Below are 26,675 nucleotides of genomic sequence, written 5' to 3'. Positions count from 1 at the left end.
TGTGGTAGTTTGAAAGAAAATGTCCTCCATTAAGAGGTGTGGTCTTCCTGGAGGAAGTATGTCATTGTACAGGCAGGTATCATATATGCTCAAGGCGCATCCAGTGAGATAGACCACTTCCTGCTGCCTGCAATATGTAGGACTCTCAGCTACTTCTCCAGTACAATGTCTGCCTGCATACTGCCATGTCCCACCATATAATAATGGACTGAACCTCTGAACTGTAAGCATGCCACCACAATTAAATATTTTCCTTTCTAAGAGTGGCTGGGATCCACAAACACACAACTAAGATAGAGAACTACAGACCAATCTCCCTAGTGAACAGTGATGCAAAAATACTCAATAAAATACTGGCAAATCGAATCCAAGAACATAAAAGAAAAATCATTCACCATGACCAATTAGGCTTCATTCCAGAGATGCAGGGATGGTCCAACATAGGAAAATCTGTCAATGTAATCCACCATATACAAATGGAAAGAAAAAAACACCACATAATCATCTCATTAGATGCTGAAAAAAATTGACAAAATTAAGTGTCCCTTCATGATAAAGGTCTTGCAGAGAGCAGGGATACAAGGAACATACCTAAACACAATAAAGGCAATATACAGTAACCCAACAGCCAACATCAAACTAAATGGAGAGAAACTCAAAGTGATCCCACTGAAATCAGGAACAAGACAAGGCTGTCCACTCTCTTTATATCTATTCAATATAGAACTCAAAGTTCTAGCTAGAGCAGTAAGACAACAAAAGGAGACCAAGGGGATACAAATTGGAAAGGAAGAAGTCAAACTTTTGCTATTTGCTTATTATATTATAGTATACAAAAGTGACCCAAAAAATTCTACCAGGGAACTACTAGAGCTGACAAACACCTTCAGTAACATAGTAGGATGCAAGATTAACTAAAAAAAAAAAAAAAAAAAAAAAACAGTAGCCCTCCTATTTGAGAGGATAAACAGGTTGAGAAAGAAATCAGAGAATACAACACCTGTTACAATGGCCACAAATAACATAAAATATTTTGGGGTAACTCATCACACAAGTGAAAGAACTGTATGAAAAGAATTTTAAGTCTTTGAAGAAAGAAACTAAAGAAGACATCAGAAAATGGAAAGATCTCCCATGTTCTTGGATAGGTAGGATCAACATAGTAAAAATGGCAATCTTATCAAAAGCAATCTACAAATTCAGTGCAAAATTCTTCACATACCTCAAAAGGACAATACTCAACTTCATATGGAAAAACAAAAAACCAAGAATAAGCAAAACAATCCTACACAATAAAGGAGCTTCTGGAGGCATCACCACACCTGACTTCAAACTCTACTACAGTAGTGAAGACAGCTTGTAATTGGCATAAAAACACACAAGTGAACCAATGGAATCTAACTGAAGACCCTGATATCAATCCACACACCTAAGAACACCTGATTTTTGGCAAAGAAGCTAAAATTATAAAAAAGGAAAAAAGAAAGCATCCTTAACAAATGGTGCTAGTATAACTAGATGTCGACATGTAGAAGGATGCAAATAGATCCACTATCTATCTCCATGTACAAAACTCAAGTCCAAATGGACCAAAGACCTCAACATAAAACCAAGCACACTGAATCTCAGACAAGAGTAAGTGGGAAGTAGCCTTGAATGCATTGGCACAGGAGACTTATTTCCTAAATATAACACCAGAAGCACAGACATTGAGAGCAACAATGAATAAATAGCACCTCCTGAAACTTAGAACCTTCTGTAAAGCAAAGGACACAGTCAACAAGACAAAAACAGCAGCCTACAGAATGGGAAAAGATCTTTACCAACCCCACATCTGCCAGAGGGCTGATCTCCAAAATATACAAAGAACAAGAAACTAGACATCAAAAGGCCAAATAAACCAATAAAAAAATGGGGTACAGATCTCAACAGAGAACTCTCAACAGAAGACTCTTAAATGGCCAAAAGACACTTAAGTAAATACTCAACATCCTTAGTCATCAAAGAAATCCAAATCAAAACAAATCTGAGATTCCATCTTACACCTGTCAGAATGGTCAAGATTAAAAAAAAAACAAAAAACAAAAAACCCTCTGATGACAGCTTATGTTGGAGAGGATATGGAGTAAGGGGAACACTTCTCCACTGCTGATGGGAATGCAAATTTGTTCAGCCACTTTGGAAATCAGTATGACGGTTTCTAAGAAAACTGAAAATCAATCTACCTCAAGACCCAGTGATACCACTCTTTGGCATATACTCAAAGGATGCACCTTACCATGGGGACACTTCCTCAACTATGTTCATAGCAGCATTATTTGTAATAGCCAGAGCCTGGAAACAACCTAGATGTCCCTCAACTGATGAATGATGGATAAGGAAAATGTGGTAGATTTACGAAATGGAGTACTACTCGGCAAGAAAAAACAATGACATCTTGAAATTTGCAGGCAAATGGATGGAACTAGAAAAAGCCATCATGAGTGAGGTGACCCATACCCCAAAAGACAAATACAATATGTACTCAGTCATAGGTGGATATTAGACATAAGCAACAGAAAACCAGCCTATATGCTACAACCCCAGAGAACCTAAGTAATGAAAGGGGCCCTAAGAGAGACATGCATGGATCTACCAAGGAAGGGGGAAAAGACAAGATCTCCTAAGTAAATTGGGAGCATCGGGGGTAAGGAGGAGGGTGGCAGAGGAGAGGGGAGGAGGGAAGAGGAGTGAGGAAATATGTATTGCTCATTTAAAAAAAAGAGTTGCTGTAGTCATGGTGTCTCTTCACAGCAACAGAAGCCCTAACCTAACTAAGACAATGATATTAGCACAAGTAATAATTATGTAATGGAGGATAGAGAGATGATGTTGTCTATTGAAAACACCCTGGAATGTACAAGTTATTATTTTGTATTAGTCTATCCAAGAGGCAACAACAGGAATCACATTAATTGCTTTCCAAAATTAGTATTAAATGATGGTGTCATGTTACCAAAGGAGAGCTAAACTAATTCAAGTTAAACAAAACCTCTTAGTTATTTCAGGTCAGTAACAGGAACAATCCTCCAGAAAACCAGGTGAGAATGGTTATCATTCACAGTGCTAGGTAAATAAAATTCCTATCTATCTGAGTTACATAGTCACAGAAGGATGACTTCCAATAAAAGCACAAATTTACAAACAGAAAATTAAAAGCCTTGAAAAAGATAAATGACTCAGGACTCTCTCAATCCTTAAGTTAGGAGTAATTAGGCATTTGTTGAACTAATTAGCATTCATTTATACATTTAGATAGCAAACAAAAGGGCAATGGTTCAAAATAAAGACTGCATAATAAAGGTCTTTTGTCTCCCAAAGAGCTTTAGAAATGAGAAAGTAAATATTTTTAATAAGAGAAATCCATAGCAGACTTTGAAAATAAGAAATAAGTCATAAGCCAAAAAGTTTACACAAGTACTGATATCTAAAAACATGAAAGACTGCATATACAGAAAAACCATTACAGCAACCAAGTATCAGGAAAAACAAAACAAAAATAAAAACACTAGGAAGAAATAAACTCTCCCCAGGAAACCAAGAAGAAAACATTAAATTCTTTTTTAATTACTATGATAAACAGCAAAGAGGGCCCTTCCAATACTCTTCTAAGTCAGAGCCTAAGATTCAGAGCATGTGACTTTCCCCTGACTAAGAAAACAAATACATTACCATGAGGAAATGAAAACGACTTCTTACAAAGTACAGCTTTGTAAGTACAGTGCTGAAGAAATGGCCAGTAGTTAAGGACACACACTGTTCTTGCAGATGACCCATGTCAGATAGCTCACACCTGCCCATAAACCCAGTCCTAGGGAATCTACCACCCTCTTTTCATTCCTTAGGTATCTGCACTCATATATGGACAAATCCACATACATACACGTAATTAAAGATAAAATACATTTTAAAACATTTCTCTTGTATAAAATTCAGATGAACTGTATTAAAGACTGGCTAGTGGTGGTGCACGCTTTTAAGCCCAGTGGGAGACAGAGGCAGGAAGATCTCTGTGAGTTCAAGGCCAGCCCTATTTACAGAATGAGTTCGAGGACAGCCAGAGCTACACAAAGAAACCCTGTCTCGAAAAACCATAAAGGATGGCCACAGCTAACCATCAGCCTGGTGATTTGCAAAACCATCTGAAAGAATTGCAGAATGTTGAAGAAAGTCATGAACAAAAAAATGAGATGAAACACCTAGACACTAAAGGACAGACGCAGAAGCCCATCATCGTTCTAATACAAATCCTAGAAATAGAGCATCAACAGAGAAAAAATAATCAAAGAAAAATTAAGACGTATGAGAGAATAAAAGAGAATCTTCAAGTGTTACAGTTCATCAAGAATCCATGTGAAATAAGTGGTAAGATATCAATAAACAAACAAATTAACTGAAACCCCAAATCAAACAATGACAGGAAATTACAAACCAGGTATCTCCAGGTGTAAAAGTTAGGTTGCCAGTAAGAACTCTGACTGTGAACACAAGGGACGAGGAGGGCAGGCAGTAAGGTTGAGTCTCAGTAGGGACATATATTTCTGTTAAGCTGGGACCACTGTATTTCAAGTAACCAGGAGTCAAAATTAACTAACAATAATTATGAGGGAAACACAAATCTTGTTAGCAGAAAAACAATGAAAATATTCACCATCCACAGATGAATGCTCACTCCAACCATCATTCCAACAGAGTACATTTTAAACACATGACTAAGAGTAATGGGATTTAAGAACAGGACAGGAAAACTTGGATAAAGTAGAGTAGACAGAACAATAAGCAGAAAACCCACTGGACCTGTTGGACACTGCCCTGTGAATGAAATAGTGGGATACAATTATACTTCCTATTCTTTTACTAACCCAACTTGGTTCAAAAATTAATACTTATCAAATCCTGTAACACTGCATTTATAAAGTGTGGCATCTGGGACTCGTTAGAGTAAAGAGAAGCTATGCACACACTTCACGTTTCAGTTTCTCTGGAGTGGTTAATATGTAGAGACTTATTCTTGAAGATGATCATGATTAAGATATTCTAAACTGTTTCCCTACAAGCTATAATCACATTTTGTTTAAAAAAGAAAAAGCTAGATTTATCAAAAAAAAAAAAAGCATCACAAGGAAATCACTCACTTCCCTCTCCTTAGGAAAGGTCTTGCAACATGCCCACTACCAACTAGCCTGCCCTGTGTAGGCCTCTACTAAGCAGTGCAATGGTAAAAATATTCTCAAAGCCCCTCTCTCTTCTTTTTGCAACATTAATACAGTGCCCCATAAAGTTTGAAGGTTTTCTCTTTATGATATACATATATTTACAGATAATCACCATAACAGAAGCAAAGCAGTTTCTAAATTTGTCTCCAGGTACAAGGGACACACATGGAAAGACAAAGACAGCATGCATGCAATGAACCCTATCACACTTTCCATTTCACATCCCAATCACCTATCACCATTCCTTTTCAACTGTCTTCAGAGCTCTTGCTCTGGCTAACTCTGGTCTACACTCTAAGCAGTTGGCAGGATGAATGATAACCTTAAAAAATGCATGTCACATTGTCCTTTCTCCTGTTCAAAATCTTCCATACCCAGAAAGAAATGAGAGGTGACTGTCATGGTCTATAGGCCCTAAGAGACCTAGGCTGAGCTGGTTTCCCTTCAGACACTTCTAGAATTATGCCTACTGCTACCCCACCCCAGCTTGGGACCTCAGTGCTCCTACTGCCTCGAACACTCTTCCTTGAGATGCTTACACAGTCCATGTCCTCATCTGAAAGACTTCCTTCAAATTCTTACATGGTCTATGTCCTCATCCCCTGAAAGACTTCCTTTAAATTCCCATCTGCTCCATGTCCTTATCCCCTAAAAGGCTTTGTCTGGCAACATAAAGGTCTTTCTCCTAGTGTTCTTGTTTCTTATCCTGGTTTACAATTCTTAACGATACTTGGCGATTTTAGAAATGATATACCTTCATGTTTTAAATTGTATAACTGTACTAAAATGCAAAACATAAGCTTCTAGAGATAAGTATCTTTGGTCTATGAGTATATTCCACTGCCTTCAATATCTGCCTTGTAGCAGACAAACAGTGAATGAACAAATGCTGAATATCTAGCTATCAATGTTAGTCAAATCAAGTATAACTGGGAAACAGAAAACAACCTATACTCTGTTGTCACAGACAAGGATTCGCCAATTTTAGAAAAAATTCTTGCGTTCCTTTGAACATGGGCTGAATTACTTGTCATTATGTCATCCTTTGGGAGGATTGTCATTAACTAAGCCCCACAGGCCTGTAATGTCTTTGCTAAAACAAGTCATTCACTCTCAGATTTCTACAAATCAAGCTGATCGAATTCAGATCTGCTTCTATTTTCCAAAAGTCAATGCTTACACTACAGTGATTTGGTGAATATTCACTGTGTATTCTTCAGTGATCACAAACTGTAATTCACTGTAGCTTTTTTAAAAAATGTTTTATTAATTTTTATTATTAAAATGATTTTATTTATTATTTTTTCCTGTGCATTGTTGTGTATCTGTGTGAGGGTGTTGAATCCCCTAGAACTGGAGCCACAAACAGTTGTGAGCTGTCATGTGGATCCTGGCAATTCAACCCAAGGCCTCTGGAAGAGCAGCCAGTCTCTTAACTACTGACTTATCTCTCCAGCTCCCAACATATACACTGCAGCTTCTTAATACCTATTTTCATTCATTCTGCACTTCTTTTAAGTTTGTAAGAATATCTAGAATTCTGCTCACCCAGCTCCCAAATAAATCCATCAAGGCTTCTTCTTACTTTTGAATGCCTGGGCTTAGCTTGGCTTGTTTCTAGTCAGCTTTTCTTAACTTGCATTATCCCACTACCGTTTGCCTCTGGGCTTTTACCTTTCTCTAGTCTATATATGTTTCTTTACTTTTTACTCCATGTCTGGCTGGGTGGCTGGATGGCTGGCCCTGGCATCCTTCTCTCTTTCTCCTCCCTTCTTCTTTTCTCACTCCTTCTCTCTTCTCATCCTTCTTATTCTTTCTGCCTATCCCTCTTCTGATTGGTTATTGGCCTGAAGTTCAGCTAGACTAATCAGGTGTTTTACACAGGAAAAATAACACAGCTTCAAAGAGTTAAACAAATACAACATAAAAGAATGCAATATGTCTTTGCATCAAACAAATATTCCATAGCATAAATGAATATAACACATCTATAAAAATATTTCACATATAGCCCTATATAGAATTTCATGGTGGAGTTTGCAATGGTATGTTTGAGATGGTTAGGTGCAGTGTCAGAGGGGACTAGTTTCAAATTTCAAGCTGAAATACATTCTGCATAAGATCTACTAGGGCAGAGGCTTTGTCTGTTTTACTCAATCTCCTGGCAGAGGGAGATCACTAAATGTTTATTGAATAAATAGTATTACTTAGAAAGGAAAAATAAGATAGGTGTGGTGGCACATGCCTGTAATCTCAATACTTGCTGGAGGATCAAGAAGTTCAAAGTCAACATTGGCTAAATAGTGAGATGCTATCTCAAAAAGCAGAAATCCAAAGAGGCTAGGTGTGGTGGTGCATGTCTATAGTCAGATACTTGGGAGACGGGAGCAAGAGGAGCTAAGCGTTCATGCCAGTCCAGGATTCATGAGACCCTCCTTCAAAACAACAGAATAGACAGTAAGTCACCTAGCAGTCAATCCAAAACTAGGTAGAGTGTAACAGTCATCAAAACCAGAAATAGAAGTCCATGCATAAAAATCATGGGACTAAGAAACTTAAACCAAATGCATAGACTAGACAGACTCATAAATGATGTGAGTTGAACTTGTACTTCTTCTCAACTTCTAGGTGGGAAGCCTAGGACATGCTCTGAGTTGCTTCCAAGTATGACAAACATCGAAAAGTTCTCTAATTACAGCCCCATTAACTTACAGGTGATGAAATCTTCCTTGCTGTTTCTGTGATTACTTGTTCTAGAGGTTTCCACATTTGAAATGCATAGCGACCTAAACAGTAAACAGAGCAAATACTAATATATTTCTCATAATCAATGTCAATCTTTAATCTTAAGGTGCTTATCATATATCACTTATTGATATAAATACTATTTCAAATTTTATCAAAAAGACCTACTATTTTTAAACTTCTAACTTATGAAATAGAGAGACTTTGACTTTAATATTATCATAGCCAACACATGTAACAAGTTCTAGTTCGTGATAATAAAATTAGAAATTTTCAGTGTTTATGTGTATATTTTACACCTATACAAAGTTACAGAATACATTATCACCTTAATACTCTTTCCACAATAAACTCTCTAGAAGAAGATATAATAATAGTCACTTATGATACTAAATGATTAATTATATTGCCATTTATGATGGTAACCACACTGAAATACACAGAAAACAAACACTTCTTAAGACACATGATACAGAGTGCATTTAGTAGAGTAACCTGCAGAGTCAGAAACAACCACATGTGAAGCCATTTCTTAGATTTAACTATCTGTTTACCCACTTTGGGTCTTACTTTCACTAAAATCTTATTTTTATTTTTCCGTTGCTTAAAGATTTAATCCCATTTAGAAATGGCCAGAGTCTAGTGATTTTTCATCCATAAAACTTAATATCACTCCTATCTCCAAGGTGCCTGAAATGAGTTTGGAAATTATCTTCAAGTTGATATTTTATAAACGACAATTACTATTGAAATTGACAGTGTTAAAATGATGATTCAGACTTCCATTTCCACAATCTCAAGAATCATACTGGAGTAAATGTCTCTAATTTGATCATTAAAAAGTAAAAGTTGATTAGGAAATGTAAACCCAAATAACATTATGCTTAGAGAAACAGAAAACAAATAAACAAACAAAAAAACAAAACCTCTGTGACAGGAATTGATAGATGTTAAATCAAAATTGCTAAACTGGTCTTTGCCAGAGATTCCCTATAAATTTATTAAAGATGCATAACTTTAAGAATAGGAGTTTAAGAATATGCTTTAAAATATATCTGAGTTTTTGGAAGAAGTATTAAAATCTAATACTCCTTTGTGTTGACAGAATCTCAAGCAAACCAGATCCTAAAGTCATTCTGTGGGCTTCACACAAGAGTGACATCAGCACACACATTCTGCTCATGCCTTTCTCACTAAGTTTTGCTAGAAAACTGTGTAAGACACCACAAACCCAATCCCAGTGGGAAAGCTTAACACCTAGATCTTTCAGGATAGTTTACCCCTTGATTACGTACATAAAACATCACTTTGAAATCACCTCAAAATTCTGCACAACCACAACCAGGCAGAGCAACCAAATTTCTGCCTTAGTGAAACAAACAAACAAAAACACATAAAGGCTTGAGGAACTGATATCTGAGGATTCATTGAAACATAAACTACATCTAGCTGTCATAAATGGAAGTATAGCAAGCATAGCTTCTCCTAAGTTCTTTTACTCAGTTTTATTTGGTTCTGGGCAAGTTCTACTATTCTAATTTGTAACATGAATTTTTTTCTATATAAAATATACATGGATATTTTTGTCATTGTCTAAAAGAAAAGCAGATAAAATACATTTTTCTAGATTAAAATGAAAAACAATTGAATTTATAATTATGTGTATCCTATAATAGTACTAAAATTGGTTTATGTTTTTTATGTCAGAATTTCTTTAAAAACATTATCTTTTTCTCATGAAAGCTCAGAAGAAGTTAATTATAGTTATGAAATTGGTGCAAAGCCTGCTGGCAAAAAAAGATCTAAAGGGTGTGAATCATAGGTCTTGTTGATTTTTAAATTTTGATTGTTTTCAATGAGAACTGTGTAAAATTAAATACTGTATAGAACCAAATAAAACTGTCATTTTCTATTAGAACTTAAAAATATGACACCACAACAGAATGCAGCTTTATCAAAAGAAAAATGCAATTAGTATAATCAAACATACAGAATTCAGAAACAAAATTTTAATAACATAGTATAATATTTAATTTTAATTGTCAACTTGACACAGTCTAAAATAGAGTTTTAATAAAGGACCATCTTAGATCAGGTTAGCCTACAGTTACGTCTATTGGGAAACTGTCTTCATTATGTTAACTGATGTGAGAAGACTGCCCACTATGGGAAGCACCATTTCCTAGGCAGAGTCCTGAACTGAGTGGAGAAAGACTGTTGAGGACAAGCATGAGTGCATTAATTCTCTTTCTGTTTTGACTAAGGATGTGAACACCTGATTTAAGATCCTGGCATCTTGATTTCCCTGCTATGGTAATTGCAACTTGAAATCTGGACTACAACAAGCCCTCTCTTCTCTAAGTTGTTTATCAAGGCAACAACAAATGAAACTAACACAAGGAAATATTCTCAGATTAACATTTAGTATGGGAATAGCTATGTAATTTAAAGTTGTAAACTCTCCTGAGTTTACAAACAAAGAAATAAACAAACAAAATCTATATTTTATGGTAGAAGATAACTAAGTAGTCAAGGACTAGCTATGTCCATCAGAAGGAAATGGTGGCTGAAATGTATAAATCCACACAAATAAAACAGCATAAAAGAACCTCCATTGGACTGATGATCAAAGGGATTAAGACTGGGCTGGTTGAACCCCCAGAAACAGCTGACCAGACAAAGGTTAACTCTTGAATCCCAGGCATCAGCCTGGGAATCCAGCATGGGACTGATCAAGACCCCCTGAATCTGGGTGTCAATGAGGAGGCCTAGGTAATCTATTGAGCCTTGGACAGCAGATCAGTACCCATCCCAAGTATACACACGGTCTCTGGACTCCCATAGAACAATGTGAGGTGCACTCTCACCCTGAACTCTTGGGGAAGGGTCTAGGCCCTGCCCTATATGAAATGACAGACTATGGACACCCCATGGAGGGCCTCACCCTCCCTGGGGGAATGAGGGGATAACGGGGGGGGGATGGGGGGAGGGCACGGGAGGAGGGGAGGGAAAGGGAGAGGGACCTCGTACTGACTTGTGAAGCAACCTTGTTTCTTATCTAAATTTAAAATGGAAAATAAAAAAAATATTAATAAAAAAAAAGAACCTCCATTATTTGTATTGTATTGTACTGTACTGTACTGTACTGTACTGTATTGTATTGTATTGTATTGTATTGTATTGAAGATTTTAGGATCAGAGATGGCTAGGGGGTAAGAGTACTTGTTCAAGACTGAAAACCTGAATTCCATCCTGGTAACCTCTGTGGTAGAGAGAACTGATTCCCTAAAGTTGTCATCTGCACATTCCTGCCCAGACTCACACACCATAGAGTACACAAACACATGATCAGCTAATAGCAATAAATTAAACACAAGGCTTGTTCTTGTCTTTTTAAGGTTTACTTTTTTATTTATTTAGGTGTATGCATGTGTATTTGTGGGCAGGTGTCTGTAAAAGCCGAAAGGCGTTGGCTCATCTGGAGGTGGCATTTGAGGCAGCTGTGAACTGCCTGATATGGGTGCTTTCTGGAAGAAAAGCAATAGCTCTAAACTGAGCCATCTTTCCAGCAGGCTTTCTTATTATTTACTGTCTACCACAGTGGGCATGACACGGTCAGAGGGTAACCTAGGACACTGGGCCTCAGTTTTGACCTAGTTTGAGACAGAATCTTTTTGCTGTTAACCGTTGTCTATGCCAAGCTAGCTGCCCAGGAGTTTCTAGGGACCCTCTTGCCTCAGCCTTCCACTGTGCACTGGGATTACATGGGCCACTGCGTCACACCTGTGCATGTGTTTGGGGCGTCTGAACTTGGATTTTCAGACTTGCTTATCAAGTGCTTTAGCCACTGAGCCATTTCATCAGCCCATTCTACACGTTTCTTGTTGCTGTACACTGTAAAAAACTGGAAAAGAACATGCCAGGAATATCAACCATTATGCAGCTAGCTATCTTAGCTCACTGACCAATATGTTTTTGTTTTACTATAACGCTTACGACATTTTGCTTGACTGATTGCTGCTAAGTAACTACAATTGGTGGGATGTATTATGTCTGAAAAGCAAACAACGTACCTGCAAATGCAACAGCTGCAACACCTAGTCCTACAGCTATCAGCCTTCTTCCCTGCAGAGGGAAAACATCAGTTATAGTTGTGCACATGAGTCTATGAAAGTAAACCACCTTAGTAACAATGATAATTGCATTAGATACATTTCCTCCAAGTGCTATTATGAAGAATACAACTTAGAAATCTGCACTGTCTATGGGATTATATGCTGCTTGCTTTATTGGCTAATTTTCTTTCTTATCATCCCCCCCCCTTTGGTTTTCCAAGACAAAGTTTCTCTATGTGTAGTTCTGGCTGTCCTGGAACTTGCTCTGTAGGCTGGCCTCAGACTCACAGAGTGCTGTAGGCAGGGACTGGTATAAGAAACAAACATGCACAGAATATACAGAGAAAAGGAATAAAGAATTAAGTTAGGTCAGGTGTCATACACATGTTCCAACCTTTGGACATCGTGACATGATAGTGTTAGTAAAGTTCACATTCAAGTACCATGTAATCAAGTTATAAAACAACAACAAAAAACTCAAAACCTTATAATTTAGCAAGTTTATAATTTTTTGGGGGGCTAACCTACACATATCCTATAGGCTGGGCACCCCATGGAGGGCCTTGCAGGGAACATCGGGACTTCAGCTTTCTTGTGAATGATAAGACATCACTGTTTCCAACAGAGTTCTGATATTATCATAGAATTCTAAGGATCTCTATTTGTCATGTTGAAAAAAAACCAAAATTATACAGGGTCAAAAACAGAGGCATACAAATGAATCAGAAGCATATTAAAATAAATCCAAGAAAAATAATGGGTGATTAGTGATGAAAATGTTAAGCTTCTAGATTTCTATATTTTGAAGATAAAAAGATTTTCTGGTATTGTATGTGGTCTATGAAAGAAAAATCTAGAATGTCAAAGTTGCTGTCTGGAACGACTACAAAAAATGAAATTGCCTTTTGCTGAAGGGCCAGATTAAAAGCTTTCAAGTAGGAAATCTGATGAGCTCTCTTTGGGCTTCCTTTAAAAAAAACATGATGAATAAGATAAATTGTACAGGAATGCATTAACACTTGGTTGAAGGGAGGGAAAAGAAGAATGAGCAGGATCAAGCACAAACATTCTTTGTTATCTGCCAGGGACTCAATTCTCAAGGGTTAATCGCAAGCAAATCACTTTTGCTGAACTCAGTGTTTTATACTGTTTTATTATTTGGTTCAATTTCCACAAAGAAAGCTTTCTGAATTCAAACACCACCAAGTAAAAGGGAAAATATGGAAAGGAAATAACAACGGCTACTGACACATCAGCAGGATTTGGGGAGAGATATTATAGGAGTGCTCCCAAGGAAGGAAGGAAGGAAGGAGGGAGAGAGGGTCCTGTGCTGAGTGTAACTCAGAGGTAGGAAGCATGGTAGCCTGTGGGAGGCCTTGGGATCCATTCCTACCATCTCAAAAATAAAATGGAGGGGGAGTGTTTATAGTCACACAAAACGTCAGACCTTAAAATGACATTTGGGAGAACTTTTACAATTACCTTACCTGAAATATCCAAGCTGCATGAGTTTCAAGTCTAAACTGGTCAATCCACATTAACATACTCAGCCATCAGCAATGTTGTTTCATTGCCACAACACATGCTCATGAGCCATGCTCACAAGTGTGTGTGCAAGTGCGCGCGCGCGCGCGCGCACACACACACACACACACACACACGAATGTCTCAAAGAGAGACAATGCTAGGGCATAGTTCTATTTGCTACTTGCTCCGCTTTTAAGCCACTTAATTTCTTTTAAATCAAAGGCAAGCATTAAATTCTACAATAATATTAATGAGTAAATTAGGGAGGGGGAAAAACAATGTAACAAAATCAAAAGCCAAACACAGGAAAGAGCTCTTAGGCTCAACCCAAGTGAGTTGTATTCCACTCCTCAACATAATGAATGAAATTTGCCAAAACTCAAAGCTCCTTAACATAGTGATTTCTTGGGAATAATCTTTTAAATACTACTTTGGCTTTATTCAAAATAATGTTGTGAGTCTTGCCTGCACTTTCTCCTAGTAACATAAAAAGCTCTTTGCTCACATTAAACTGTAACGTGAATAAATGTATGGAGTGGAAAATCTTGCTCTAGTAACAAACCAGTCCTGGGAGCATTGGAGACAGAGCTGCAAGGGGTGTGCCAACCAAGCTGCAATCTGCTTCAGGTCCATTCTTAACCCAAATAAACAGTGATGGCACAGTTCATGTGTTGACTTGGCTAGATTATACCAGTGGGTTAGCCTTGGAGCTGCTGTAGAGGTATTTTGTAGATTTGGTCAACGCTTACTGTCAGTTAAAGACTATCTACGAAGGCCTCAACCAATCAACTTAAACAAAGTTTAAGGTTTCCCTGAGGAAGAATCAGGTCTGAGGTAGTAAGGCAGAGCTGGAGGCAACTCCCGGCTGTAGGTACTTGCCTACTACTGAGTTTTCACATAGGTCTTTGGTTCAACCCCTGAGAGAACATAAAAACAAACAACAAATAAAAATTGAATTCCTGCATTAAAGTTTTCTGCCTGGGTCCTGACCTATAAATTTTAGACTGGCCAGCCACTAAATACATACCAATTCCTTGAAATAAATAAGTAAATGCACATATTACTTTGTTCTGTTTCTCCAAAGAACCTAACTAATACAGACTTCCAGAGTTCAAGCCCTGAGTCTCACTCATGCTAGGCAGAATTCTACACCAACCTATGTCCTCTTTTAGGGTTACTCTTGATTAATTTATTGGGCACAAATTGATATATAAACATTTAATCTTATTGCATACCTGGTACACTGCTAGGCCTGGAGATACAGATGAATAAAATGATCTCTTAAATGTTATAAACACCCCCAAAACAAAAGATGTCTTCTAAAACACACTAGTTTTCCTTTACTCTTATACCCTACAAAGGTGCCTACTTCTCTGTAGAGCTTCCTAGATCTTTGAGCCAGGAATGTTTCTTAGGAGAATAAAGGAAGGGTACTACTAACTGTTAACAGGTCTCAAAAGTCTATGTATCTGACACTTCCAATTCTTAGATTATGACACAGAGTAGATAAAAGTTGTTCTAGATCATTTCTAAGAACACAAGGTTGTAATCCATCCTCTTTTTGTTATCCCCTGTCATTGCATATAGTGCAAGCTCAATAATTAAGCATAGAACATAATATTTTTCTAATATTAAAGCTTTCAATTTCTTTAACTTGTTGGCAGGAAGTAGTTAAGCTGAAGAGCTTAAAAAAAGATTTTGCAACAAGAAAAATAAAACCCAGAGACAGATACTGTGGCTCAAGATGAAGATGAGAAAAGCAAAGGGGACAAGCCACTTGAGAGTTCTCACCTCCACCAATGCTCAGACCAAAGGGGCGATCCACTGAACCTCAGATTGCATCTCCAGACTTCACTGCTCCTCACCAAATCTCAGACTGCTGCCTGAGCCTGCACTGAACTCCTTATATTCTCTCTAGTGCTAGGATTAAAGGTGTGAGCTCTGTTTCTCTTTTAGACTGACTCACTCTCATATAGCCTAGCGTGGACTTGAACTCAGAGATTCATTTGTCTCTCTCTGTCTCCTGAGTCCCGGGGTTAAAGGTGTGTGCCCCACTGCCCCATTTCTATGGCTGTAGCTAGCTTTTCATTCTCATCTCTAGGCACGCTTTATTAGATCATAAACAATATATCACAAGATTTCTTATACATATCCCTTGTGATGTGTGCATAGGGTCACAACACGGTCTGGGGTTGGGGGAGTCTTCCTCCCTTCCTCTAAATCTGCAGGTTTTTAATGAGAGATGAGAGCCCCCATCACACTGAGCAGGATAAAATGACAAGGAAAACAAAGGGGCATAAAGGAAGAGAAGACCCCTAGATCCCTCTCCCACACTGCAACTGGTTTATGTCTATCTCTGACATAAACCTTAAGGATTCTGACCAGCTGACCAAACCGCCCTAAGAACTGCACCCAGAGCCCATGAACAGTCCCCAGAAACAGTTCTCCTTTTTCTGGGGATGTTACAGGCAACCTTACTCAGAATACTAAGAAGCCATTCTTTGGTTCACAAAATATGTTTTGACCTCCTTGTATGACATAAGAATAATTGCTATTCCTCAGATTTTTAAAATTCATGTTCTTTTTAAATTTTGATAGCACATTATAAATGTCCCTCATCAATAATCTTACTATGTCATTAGTGAGGAATTTCCTTTTAGTTAGAAACTGCATTGCATTGGCATGTTCCTATTTAGTCTTTAACTGTGGATTACCTTTTGAACAAATACAACTTCAAACCTCCAAAATTACATACAAAACTGCTCTGATGTCCATGTTATGTGTACCTCAACTTTGCTTCATACTGACTTCTTCTGAAATCTTTCTGGCAGCACAAGCGAAACCCCCGCTGCATCTGAATGGAGGCCTCCTCTGGCCACACTGCCAGCAATGCTGAGGTCACTTCTCTATTAAATAAGAGAAACACAAAACTATCACTTAGTAATGGAAGGTCCAGAACTGTCATGTGTAACCATGTTGTTTCTTTTCCCTTTCTCTGAGCGCCACTGAGATCCTAGGAATAGCAGGCCTGACTAACACTGAAGGCAAAGGACTGAGACACGCCATCAACAGCAGACTTGGGCTGGAACTTTCCATGGCCCATCCTGGAGTAACAGCCTAAGATAATGATCACATAGACCAGACCAAACAGTGACAGCCCGGAAGACCCCAATCCTTGCCCTTCTCTTACCACACAACCCTGAGACTGTTGTACACAATCTGAAGACCAAGGACTGCAGCTCCTAATGGGACACCAAAGAAAGCTCCTTTCTGCTTTCACAACTACTGGTGTCTGATTACCTTTACAGGGTGGGTGACTGAGTCTGGGTACTTTGTCTATCTCTGGTATTAGTAGCAGGATAAGTAAGCATCAAACATTAAAGAAGTCAATGCCACTCTGAAACTCTTCCCTATTCACGGAGCTTCAGCTTTGTAATTCCTCTTCTCTGTTAACTCTCCGTTATGATAACAGACAACATTGTAACACCTGTCTTTGTCTGGAGAGTAAGAAGCAGGCTTTGTTCACGTTTTTACTCTCAGTCTACCGTACCAACTAAATAAGAGTAATTTCCTGAATGGGTACGCAGACGAAGGATGGGGGATACGCATCTGAGAGTTTTGCTTCTGAGTCAGAGCCCTTCTCAGAAAAGTAGAAACAAACTCAAAGATAGTGGAGCCAAGGTTGGGACAAGAGGAGAACAACGATTATGTTGTTAGTCCTGAATTCTGATTTGGGTTTATCCTCACCTTGTTATCACCTTGCGTCATTACAATTTGAAGAAAGGGACCTTTTTCACCCACCCAGTTTCTTTTGTCACTTTATTATTACATTGACTTTTATTAATTTTTTCCTTTTTGTCCAGTGACTTTGTGAACTTGCAGATCTCAACTATTCATGATCTAAGTTCCAAAATCTTTTGCTACTTCTGTGGTTTGAATCTGAAATGTTCCTGACAGACTTGTGTTCTGCATATTGGTCCCTTAGCTTGTGGCAATATTTTGGGAGATTTGGGGAAATTTGGTGGTGAGCCCTAACTGAAGGAAAAGGTCACAGGGAGTGGGTCCATGGAAGTGCACCATCCGGGTCCACATCCTGCCTCATCTCTGCTTCTCTGTTGGCCAACAAATGAACATCTCTCTATCCACTAACAAGTTCCTGCCACCAACACACTCTGTCTAAGCACACAGGACCAAATGACCAGGGCTGAACCCTGAGAAACCATCAACCAACATGAACTCTTGCCCCTTGTGATGTTTCTGTCATGATTGTACCACAGCAACATAAAAGCTACTGATACAGGCATCGTGACCCACAACCTTTAAATCAGTCACTCTCAAGGAAGAGGTGGCCAGATCTCTGGGGTTGAGACCACCTTGTCTACATAATGAGTCCCAGGCCAGCCAAGGACTACACAGTGATACCAACAAAACAAAAACAAAAACAAAAAAGGTTACTAATACACCTACCTTCAAATCAGCCTTCTCCTTGCCACCTACTCCATAGTGTCCCATCTCCATAACAATTATAAACTTCTCACAATAAGTCTATTTATTGTCTTTTGGAGGAAATTTTTCATTTCTATTTATTTTGAAAGGGATAAAAAGTACATGCAGAAATTTTGGTATAAAAGGTCATTTTATGAAAAAAGTTTCTGTTTCAGTTTCAATGACCTTCATAGGCTGTGTCAAACAATCTAGAGCTATAAAGAAAAAGGAAACACAGCTGAAGCCCCATTTCAAAGAAAGACACTGAAGAGCAGAAAAGCCACATCTTGTAAACTGCAGCTGTGGTCTGTACTAGAATTAGAGCTCAGATAGCGTAACTGCAGATCTGTATCCGTACCCTAATGTTCCTTAAAAGGAAAAGCATACTCAATAGATTATAGTCACTACTTTCCAAGGTGAACTCACAATCAAACACCCCTATCTGACTCAAATGCCCATTCACAAAACACTTATAAAATGTCTTAGACGACTCATCACTGGGTCGTTTTCAAACACAACCTATAATATACTATCTTCTACTATAACTAGAGACTAGCACTGGTTTTCGATGTCCCTAGCACTCAATAATTCTCTTTAATGTTATCTTCCTTCTCTTTCACCCAAAGTGCATTGCAATACTCAATAGGTAGGACAGAATCAAGTTTGATATATTTAGAAGTAGCAGCACTCATCCTTCCTTGAAATGTTTTTCAGCTGGCTCCATGTGGCAATGTGTCATAGTGCCAGTACAGAAACAGTAATGAAAGACATACATTTCACTTTTTTTTTTTTCCGAGACAGGGTCTCTGTGTTGCCTTGGCTGTTCTGACTGGCTTTGAACTTAGAGATTTGCCTGCCTCTGCCTCAGAGTGCTGGGATCAAAGGTGCCCACCACTTCGCCCAGCAAAAGTCTGTTAACCAACAGCTCAAGTCTGAAAAGCCAGGGAGCAGCCCACTGAATAATCTCTTGATGCTAGAGAATACAAAGTGGAACTCCATGTCTTGAGGGTAATTTCATCATAAGAATCAAACACGTTAAATAGCTTACCTATAGCAGCATTTTGTAGCTTTTCTTATTTCTCCATACTTGGGAGATACTCCTCTACTCTCTTCCCAGTATCTACTTCACTGTAAGGCAACAATCACTTAGACTGACTGTATTCACAGCTTACAATTTTCATTAGATATCATCCATCCTTCCTCTGAGCTAAGGAGAACTCAAACCAATCAGCCTTGAAGCTTAGGAATTTATAAACATATCTAGATTCATCTGAAGACCCTGAAAATTATCACAAAAGCCAAGGCTACAAATCACTTCTTGGAACTATAGACTTCATCCATCTCCTTTATCAAAATGGTGGAATGGCAGTGTTCTATAGCAAAAAGGACTGGTTTCCTACCACTTACCATCAGTGTAACCTTGACAGACTTAATTAACCTCTTTAAGTTTCAACTTTCTTCTGTGTAAAATAATAGAAAACAGCATGAAACTCCAAGGAGATAGTGTTTTACGGTAAAACACTATCTCAGTGTCCGGTGCATAGCAGACATTCATTAAATGGTCATTTACTTCCTCCTTAACTATTTAGACAATGAATAAGAACTGAAATACCAGGGCTGCAGAGATGGCTTAGGGGTTAAGAATGTTTATTGCTCTTCCAGAGGATCCAAGTTCTGTTCCCAACATCCAAGTTTGGAGGCTTACTTGTAATCCAGGGGATCTGAGTTGCTCTTCTGACCTCCACAGACACTCAGACAAAACAGAGGCACACACAAGAAATACAAATGAATCATTTACACATGCATGCTCACACAGGCACACGCACACATACACACACACACACACACACACACACACCTGCACACATCTCACTAGTATTCTAATATTATGGAGGCAGTAGAGAGAAGTGAAAATTTTTGCTATAAAAGAACTTCATTGAGAAGATTGTATAAAAATGTTTCTAGGGCAAACAAAATCAGGGAAAAGAACTTATAGTAGCTAAAAGTGAACTTACACTGAAAGTACCTAAAGTAACCATCTATAAAAATCTCATAGTCAAAAATACTTACCATAGTGAGAAAATATAAGCAATAACCTTACTGTTAGAAATACTTTTTACTGAGACTTAAAAATGAGAATAATCCTAACAATCGAAGAATACAAGACTTCTCCAATTGAGAAGGAAAGTCTAAATGAAGTCAGTTAACTCTTTCTCCCCCTTGCTCAGACTGGCTCACTCACTCACTCACTTTTCTATAGACATTTCGATTTTCTAAACTAGAAACGATGGGTCTGAACTCAAGGAAAGCCTCTCATTCCACTGGCTCAGCTCCTCACTAACCTGTCCTTGAGAAAGCAAAGACTCTACAAGTGCTCTATCATGGCTTGGCTCTAGGGGCAGGGTCAAAGGGCATCAGACAGGATCACTACTGCTGAGGACTTCTCCGGCTTGGGGACTGAGCAAGTCTCCTGAGTGCAAAATTCGTCTCTGATTTGACTTTAGACTTACTACAGCATTTAGACTAGTCATCTTACACAACTAATAAAGTAAGACTCCATTAAGTATGCATTCAGAGAATGAAAACAGGGCAGCATTAACAGATCTGTCCTTAACTGGGCAACTGAACTGGATCCAGTTTTATAAATACCCCCCATAAAACAGTAGTCATAACAAAGTTGCAGAGCCTAGAACACTAGTACCTGCTTATGAAATAGGCTTGCTCTTCTCTGACCTTGGAGTTGGTAATCCTGGCTTATTCACATTCTTCATACACAACCCAGTTTCTATCATTTACACATTTGATGTTTCCCATATATTAAATAAGAATAAACAATTTTATTTTGGGGGTTCTATTTGGTGGAGGTGATGGGCTGCACACTGCACACATGTGGAAGTCAGTGGCCAACTTATGAAGTTGGATCCCTCCTTCCATTGTGTGAGTCCTGGGGATGGAAAATTACTCAAATGTTCAACTACCATGAGTTAAAAATAAAAAAAAAAAAAGGAAAACAGCCCACCGCATCCCAGCTGCTGATTTTTTTAAATCACATCAAAATCGTTTAACATTTCCTTGTAGCATTTTATTGTACCAAATAGTGTAAGCAGTAAATAAATATCATCTAGAAAGTATAAATTGCCTGAAAATGGTTTAAAATGCTAAAACATGTCTTGAGACTGCATCTCCTGAATTCAAGATACATGTGTCAGAGTGAAACAAAGACAGAAAAAAAATTCTTCTCAAGGAGTGATAGTTGGGACAGAAAAAGGAAGAATGGAGCACACACTAAATAATTATTTAATTGGAATTTACCATATATAAACATGCCAGGCCTTATGCAAGGCTCTGGAAAAATAGCAAGTCAGATACATACTGAAGTTTCTTACCTCCTTTACAGCCAACAACAATATGTATCAATATGATATGAGAATCAAATACCTACATATTATTAGCTATGTAGTAAAAGACAGTAATTTTTAATAAACAATTACATGAATACCATCTTCCAATTACAATACCCCAGAAAAATAGATTTTAGGTGTTTACATAAATATGGATATAAATCATTTTGATACTGCTTTAATTACTTTCCTTGTTGCTATAACTAAATACCTGAGAAAAGCAACTTAAGCATGCACGTGATACAATGGCACACGTCTGCAATCCTAGCAATCTGGAGCCAGAGGCAAAGTTCAGAAGTTCAAATTCATCCTCTACTACCTAGAGAATTCAAGGTATGAGACTTCCCAAGAATAATAGAGGGGGAGAAGACTGAAGAAAGGGGCTGATTTAAGAAATAAATCAAATGGAGGAAGGGTTCACAGCTCATGGCTTGGTGTACAGGCATCTCCAGTCAGGGAGTACAATGATAAAAGCTGGGGCACAGGTCACTTGTCTAGTATCCTGGGCTGAAGCTGCCAACATTTAGGGTAGATTCTCCCTCCTCAGTTAGCACTTTCTAAAAAAAAACCTTACAGACATACCCACAGGTGTGCTACCCAGGGGATACAAATCTAGGCAAGCTGACAGTGGGGATCGCCCATCAGAGATATAATAATAAACTAAGAAAAGCTTGTATAAAATTCTAAGAAAATAAATAGGAGACAACTTTCTCCTACTGCAGAAGAGGAACAGGGGTCAAGGAAGGCTCTAGGCCCCTTAAACTGGGTCTTCAGAAAGAAAGGAGTTTATTCAGCAAAAGTAGAGAAAGAAGCGAAAGCCTTAAAAATGTCACAGAAGTGGGAAATTTTATATAGAAAATGGAAACCTAATTTAACTACAACATTAGGAGAAATGTAGTCCAAAGGACAGACCACGTGACTGGCCAAGCCACCAGGGATTTGTATGTGAACAGTCAGTCCTGTATTCCACCCTGACAAAAGTATAGACCTGGAGAGTTTCATGTTTTGGTAAGAGGAGTGGCCTCCTTACTAATCTGTGCTATACTAAATAATTGGTGGCAACATGATGTTTGGAAAGTGTGAGACATCAAGGCAAAGAGATCAGTGGTTAAAGTGTATTACAACAGGTAATCCTCTACTACAGAGGAGAAATGATGAAGACTAACACAATAATAACAAAAGATCAGAGGCCAACCTAAGTGATTCAAGGTCAGAATTAAAGGAGAAAGTAGACATCATGGCTTTATGCAAGGCATGGGAAATAGAAGGAGAATCAGCATGCTTGGGGGCAGATCACATAACAAGCACGTTTCAGATAAGCTAAATTTTTGTTTTTATTTGTAGGACTCATTGATAAGCAACTGGAAATTCTTACTCTCCTTTGAGAAAACCATTCTTCTTACTCCTTCCTTTCCTAAAGTAACACTTCTGATCCTAATACTACATATTAAGTACTAACATAGACGCTGGACAGTCATACCAAACTGTAGATACAATGTTTTTCATGGTGACGCAAGGACAGAATCAAGGTTAAACTATGGATGCAGAAAATATAGTCCATGTGATTGCCAAGAGAAGTGTCCAAATATGCTCAAATGCTTACTAATACATAATAAGGTTTTAGATAGAATACATTGATAGGTTTTTAGTCTGTTTATTTATTTATTTATTGGTTTTTTGAGACAGGGTTTCTCTGTATTGCTTTGGGGGCTGTCCTGGACTCACTCTGTAAACCAGGCTGGCCTAGAACTCACAGAGATCCTCCTGCCTCTGCCTCCCGAGTGCTGGGATTAAAGGCGTGAGCCACCAACGCCCGGCTTTTTGATAGGTTTTTAGTCTTTAAGTGGTGGTTATAATGAAATGCAAGTAGCTAATTGTCTTATATGTTTGACTATCCTAATAATATATTATGCTTTCTGGAAAAGTAATAGAAAAGTGATGGCAAAAGCTATCAATTCACTCTGGGTTTTATCTAAACTCTTTTAAATAGTGTAATATTCTATTCCCAACTTAGTTTTCTTTTCTCCTTTTCCATAAGAAGTAATTTTGCTAGAGCCACATTTGACAATGACTTCTATCAAACAACTGTAGAGTATTATTTTATGGGTAACTACTAAGTATTTTACCTGGTCTATTTAGCCTCTCATACAGGTTAACCAACATTGCATCTTAGTCCATTAAGGTAAGCTTCATGAAGAAAAAGAGAACTATTTGAGAAGTACAGACACAGAGACGTAGTCTGTAAATATCAAAATAAAACTCAATAAGTGAAAAGTGAAAAGGTTTTCCTTAACTTCTAGTAAACATTAGTGTTTACTATTTTTTTTGTTTCTTTTTTTGTTGCTTTTTCAAGACAGGGTAGATTTTTCTCTGTGTAGCTTTGGCTGTCCTGGAACTCACTCTGTAGACCAAACTGGCCTTGAACTCACAGAGATCTGACAGCATCTGTCTTCCACTTGCTGGGATTAAAAGAGTATTATACCACTGACCAGATCAGTATCTACGATTTTCAAGGCCATTTTTTCCTTTCTTAACATTTAATCCCTCGTCAACTTCCCATTATTTTCAGTTATCAATAATCTTGTCTTTGACATTGGTTTGATATGGTTCGAGTACTCTCAACAAATCTAGAAGGGTCATCAGGGACATTCTGAAAGTTTTGTGAGACCCTTGGAGGTTCCACAATAACTTGCATAAGAGGAAGGGTATTTGTGGATAGTGGACTACTGATTTCGTGTGAGACCAACCAACACAGCAATAAATAACCAACCCTGGCCCTTAAGGTTTGTACATGATACCAGGGACATGACAACATTTTATGGTCATCTTTGATAAGAACTTTCACTTATTTATAGCACTTTTGCTCTGTTTTAGTACAAACTGAATTTCCCATAAGTGAAGTTACCCTTAAGCTGGAATGCCTATATTTGATAAGTCAGGCAGTGAGTTGGGTGAAGCCGGAGGGTCATGAACTGGAGGCCAGCTTGGGATACACGGTGAGTGCCCGTTTAAAAAATAAGATCCTGATGCCTTGCGTTTGTAGCTATCACGCATTGCTTTGGACTGATGCAATAGAGAGGCAATATGCTCAGCTCACTGCAGCCTCTAATGTAATAACGTGAAGGCATTTACAAATTCAAAAAGCGGCATGTTACTAAGAAAATATTTACTTCATCTTTATGTTCCAATTAAACTATTCTATTGATTAAAAAAAACTGGACTGAATCTTGTATCAGGATATCACAGGAAACTTTGAAAAAGTTCTTGGGATTAAAAAAACGGCAGTGGGGTGGACTGGCGGCGCATCACACACAGTTGTGCGTTCCTGAGGCTGGCTGCGGAAGAGACCTCCTCACTTGCGTCCTGAATTGTATACACTCCTACAGGTGGAAACCGGCGGGGTGACACAGCCGGTAGAGGTGCTGCTGGCCGACTTGAGTTCCATTCCCCGGTTAAACGGAAAGAACCTGCTTCTTCCTTTCAGCCTGAATCAACTGTGTGCACTTTCTGTCTGGACCCAGATGTGGGGGGGACGCGAGAGAAGCCTCTCTCCCTCTTCCCTCCGCTGGGTACTAACTGTCCTCAGGGTTCTTAACTACTTCCCCAAAGAGGTCCCGGGCCCGGCAGGCCCCCTCCAGGCTGCCCCGGGGTCCCGTAGACTCTTCCGAGGATGTGCCGGGCCTGCGGTGTGGCCCGTGCGTCATTCGGAGGAGAGAGGAGCGCGGAGAGCCGCGGAAATCTGGGGGCGCCCGCAGACTCACCGCCGCGTGGTCGATGTCGGCGTCCGGCTTTCCGGTGGAGGGGGGCAGGTATTCGGCGTAGCGCAGCCCCTCTCTGGAGGCCACGCCGCCACCGGTAGCCATAGCAGTGCGGCTGTCCCCAAGGACGCGCTGCGTTGCTACCAGTCTACGAGGCGACCGTAGGGACAAACTAGTGCGTGCGGGCTAACTTCGCGCTCCGAGTAAATGGTCTGCTGTGTTGGAGGCGACCTGACTGCAGAAGATCTGGTTCCCATTTTTGTCTCCGAGCAACTTGTCCCGTCAATGCCCTATCTTGTTTACTTTTATTTGCTTGTTTATTTTGAAGGCTCTCCGGGGGTTAGACTTGTGTCCACTTCCACCATACCCACCAAGTCTGGGGTTGGGGGTGGGACTTGTTGAGTCTACCTTGAGTTCCTCTAAAACCTGGCTGGGAGAGAAGCCTCGGTCCCATGGTGGCGCTTGGGAGTAGAGACATGCCTGTGGCTTCCTAACTCGACCTTCCCAGACAGAAAAGAGTATGAGTTTACATGTAAGTGAAATTACTGGGGAGAAACTGGCAATCGAGTGAGTAGCTTGCACTCACTGCCGATGATTTTGGGTTAATTTGAACATATAAAGATTTACTTTATTATTAACTTTTAGGTCAAGCTCTTTGAAACAAATATTAGACAATTACTTAAGTTAATTCGTTTTCTAACCCCTGTGCCGACTTGGCTGCTGTTTTGCCCTTTATATACTTTGCAAACCAACTAACAAATTTTTTTCCTATTCTTGAATTAAAAGTTTTAAGAACCTATTAATGTATCTATGTAGTTAATATTATGGGTATGCTTAGGGCCTGAAGGAATTTACAATCCAGAAGGATTATACCAACACTGTGCTAGTAATGTATGCCGGAGCACACGCATGCTGGATTAGCTGCAAAAAGAGGCAAAAGCGACAACATTAGCATTTACAGAAAGGAACAGCAGCAACCACCAATGTTTCCTTGGAGGCTCAGCCTTTGAGATGGTTCGGTAAAGAACATGGTTATTTGTTTTGTTTTAGTTTGAAGAAGAAAAGGGCCATAAATTCCACTGAAAAGGGTGTTGTGTAATATTGGATTAAAAATACTGCAAGACTCTTAGAAACATTATTTTTTTTATTAAGCCAATGCCCGATTATTTGTGAGCAAAACAAATGAGTTGGATTGGAGCCTACATATCACTCGTTCATCATCCATTTGTTCAATTTATTCAATAAATACTGTTGAGCATATGTCAAGTTTTAGACACAGTACTGGGGTATTGTGCCTTTAGCATCAATTAAGCAAATAAGGTCTCCAAGTCTTTGGGGTTTATAGTCTCAGGGAGGCTAATGGTGTATCCTAGCAGCTGGACCCTAACA

General features: G+C 38.8%; 1 protein-coding gene across 1 annotated transcript in view; it reads right to left on the bottom strand.

The window, feature by feature from the left end:
* The window catches only part of Dnajc15 (DnaJ heat shock protein family (Hsp40) member C15), a 49,327-nt gene extending 23,882 nt beyond the window's left edge, over positions 1-25,445 (bottom strand). Inside the window, exons 1-3 of the mRNA XM_040757955.1 lie at positions 25,290-25,445; positions 12,074-12,125; positions 7,968-8,041 (exon numbers count right to left, since the gene is read on the bottom strand). Coding sequence (XP_040613889.1) covers positions 7,968-8,041; positions 12,074-12,125; positions 25,290-25,391 — 228 coding nt within the window. The 5' untranslated portion in view covers positions 25,392-25,445. The remainder of the gene's footprint in view (positions 1-7,967; positions 8,042-12,073; positions 12,126-25,289) is intronic.
* Positions 25,446-26,675: the final 1,230 nt, after the last annotated feature.

The sequence above is a fragment of the Mesocricetus auratus genome, unplaced genomic scaffold (genome assembly GCF_017639785.1).
Source record: "Mesocricetus auratus isolate SY011 unplaced genomic scaffold, BCM_Maur_2.0 Super-Scaffold_2245, whole genome shotgun sequence".
Classification (NCBI taxonomy): Eukaryota; Metazoa; Chordata; class Mammalia; order Rodentia; family Cricetidae; genus Mesocricetus; species Mesocricetus auratus.
The sequence above is the reverse complement of the archived record's forward strand: the minus strand, read 5'-3'. Positions and strand labels throughout refer to the sequence as shown.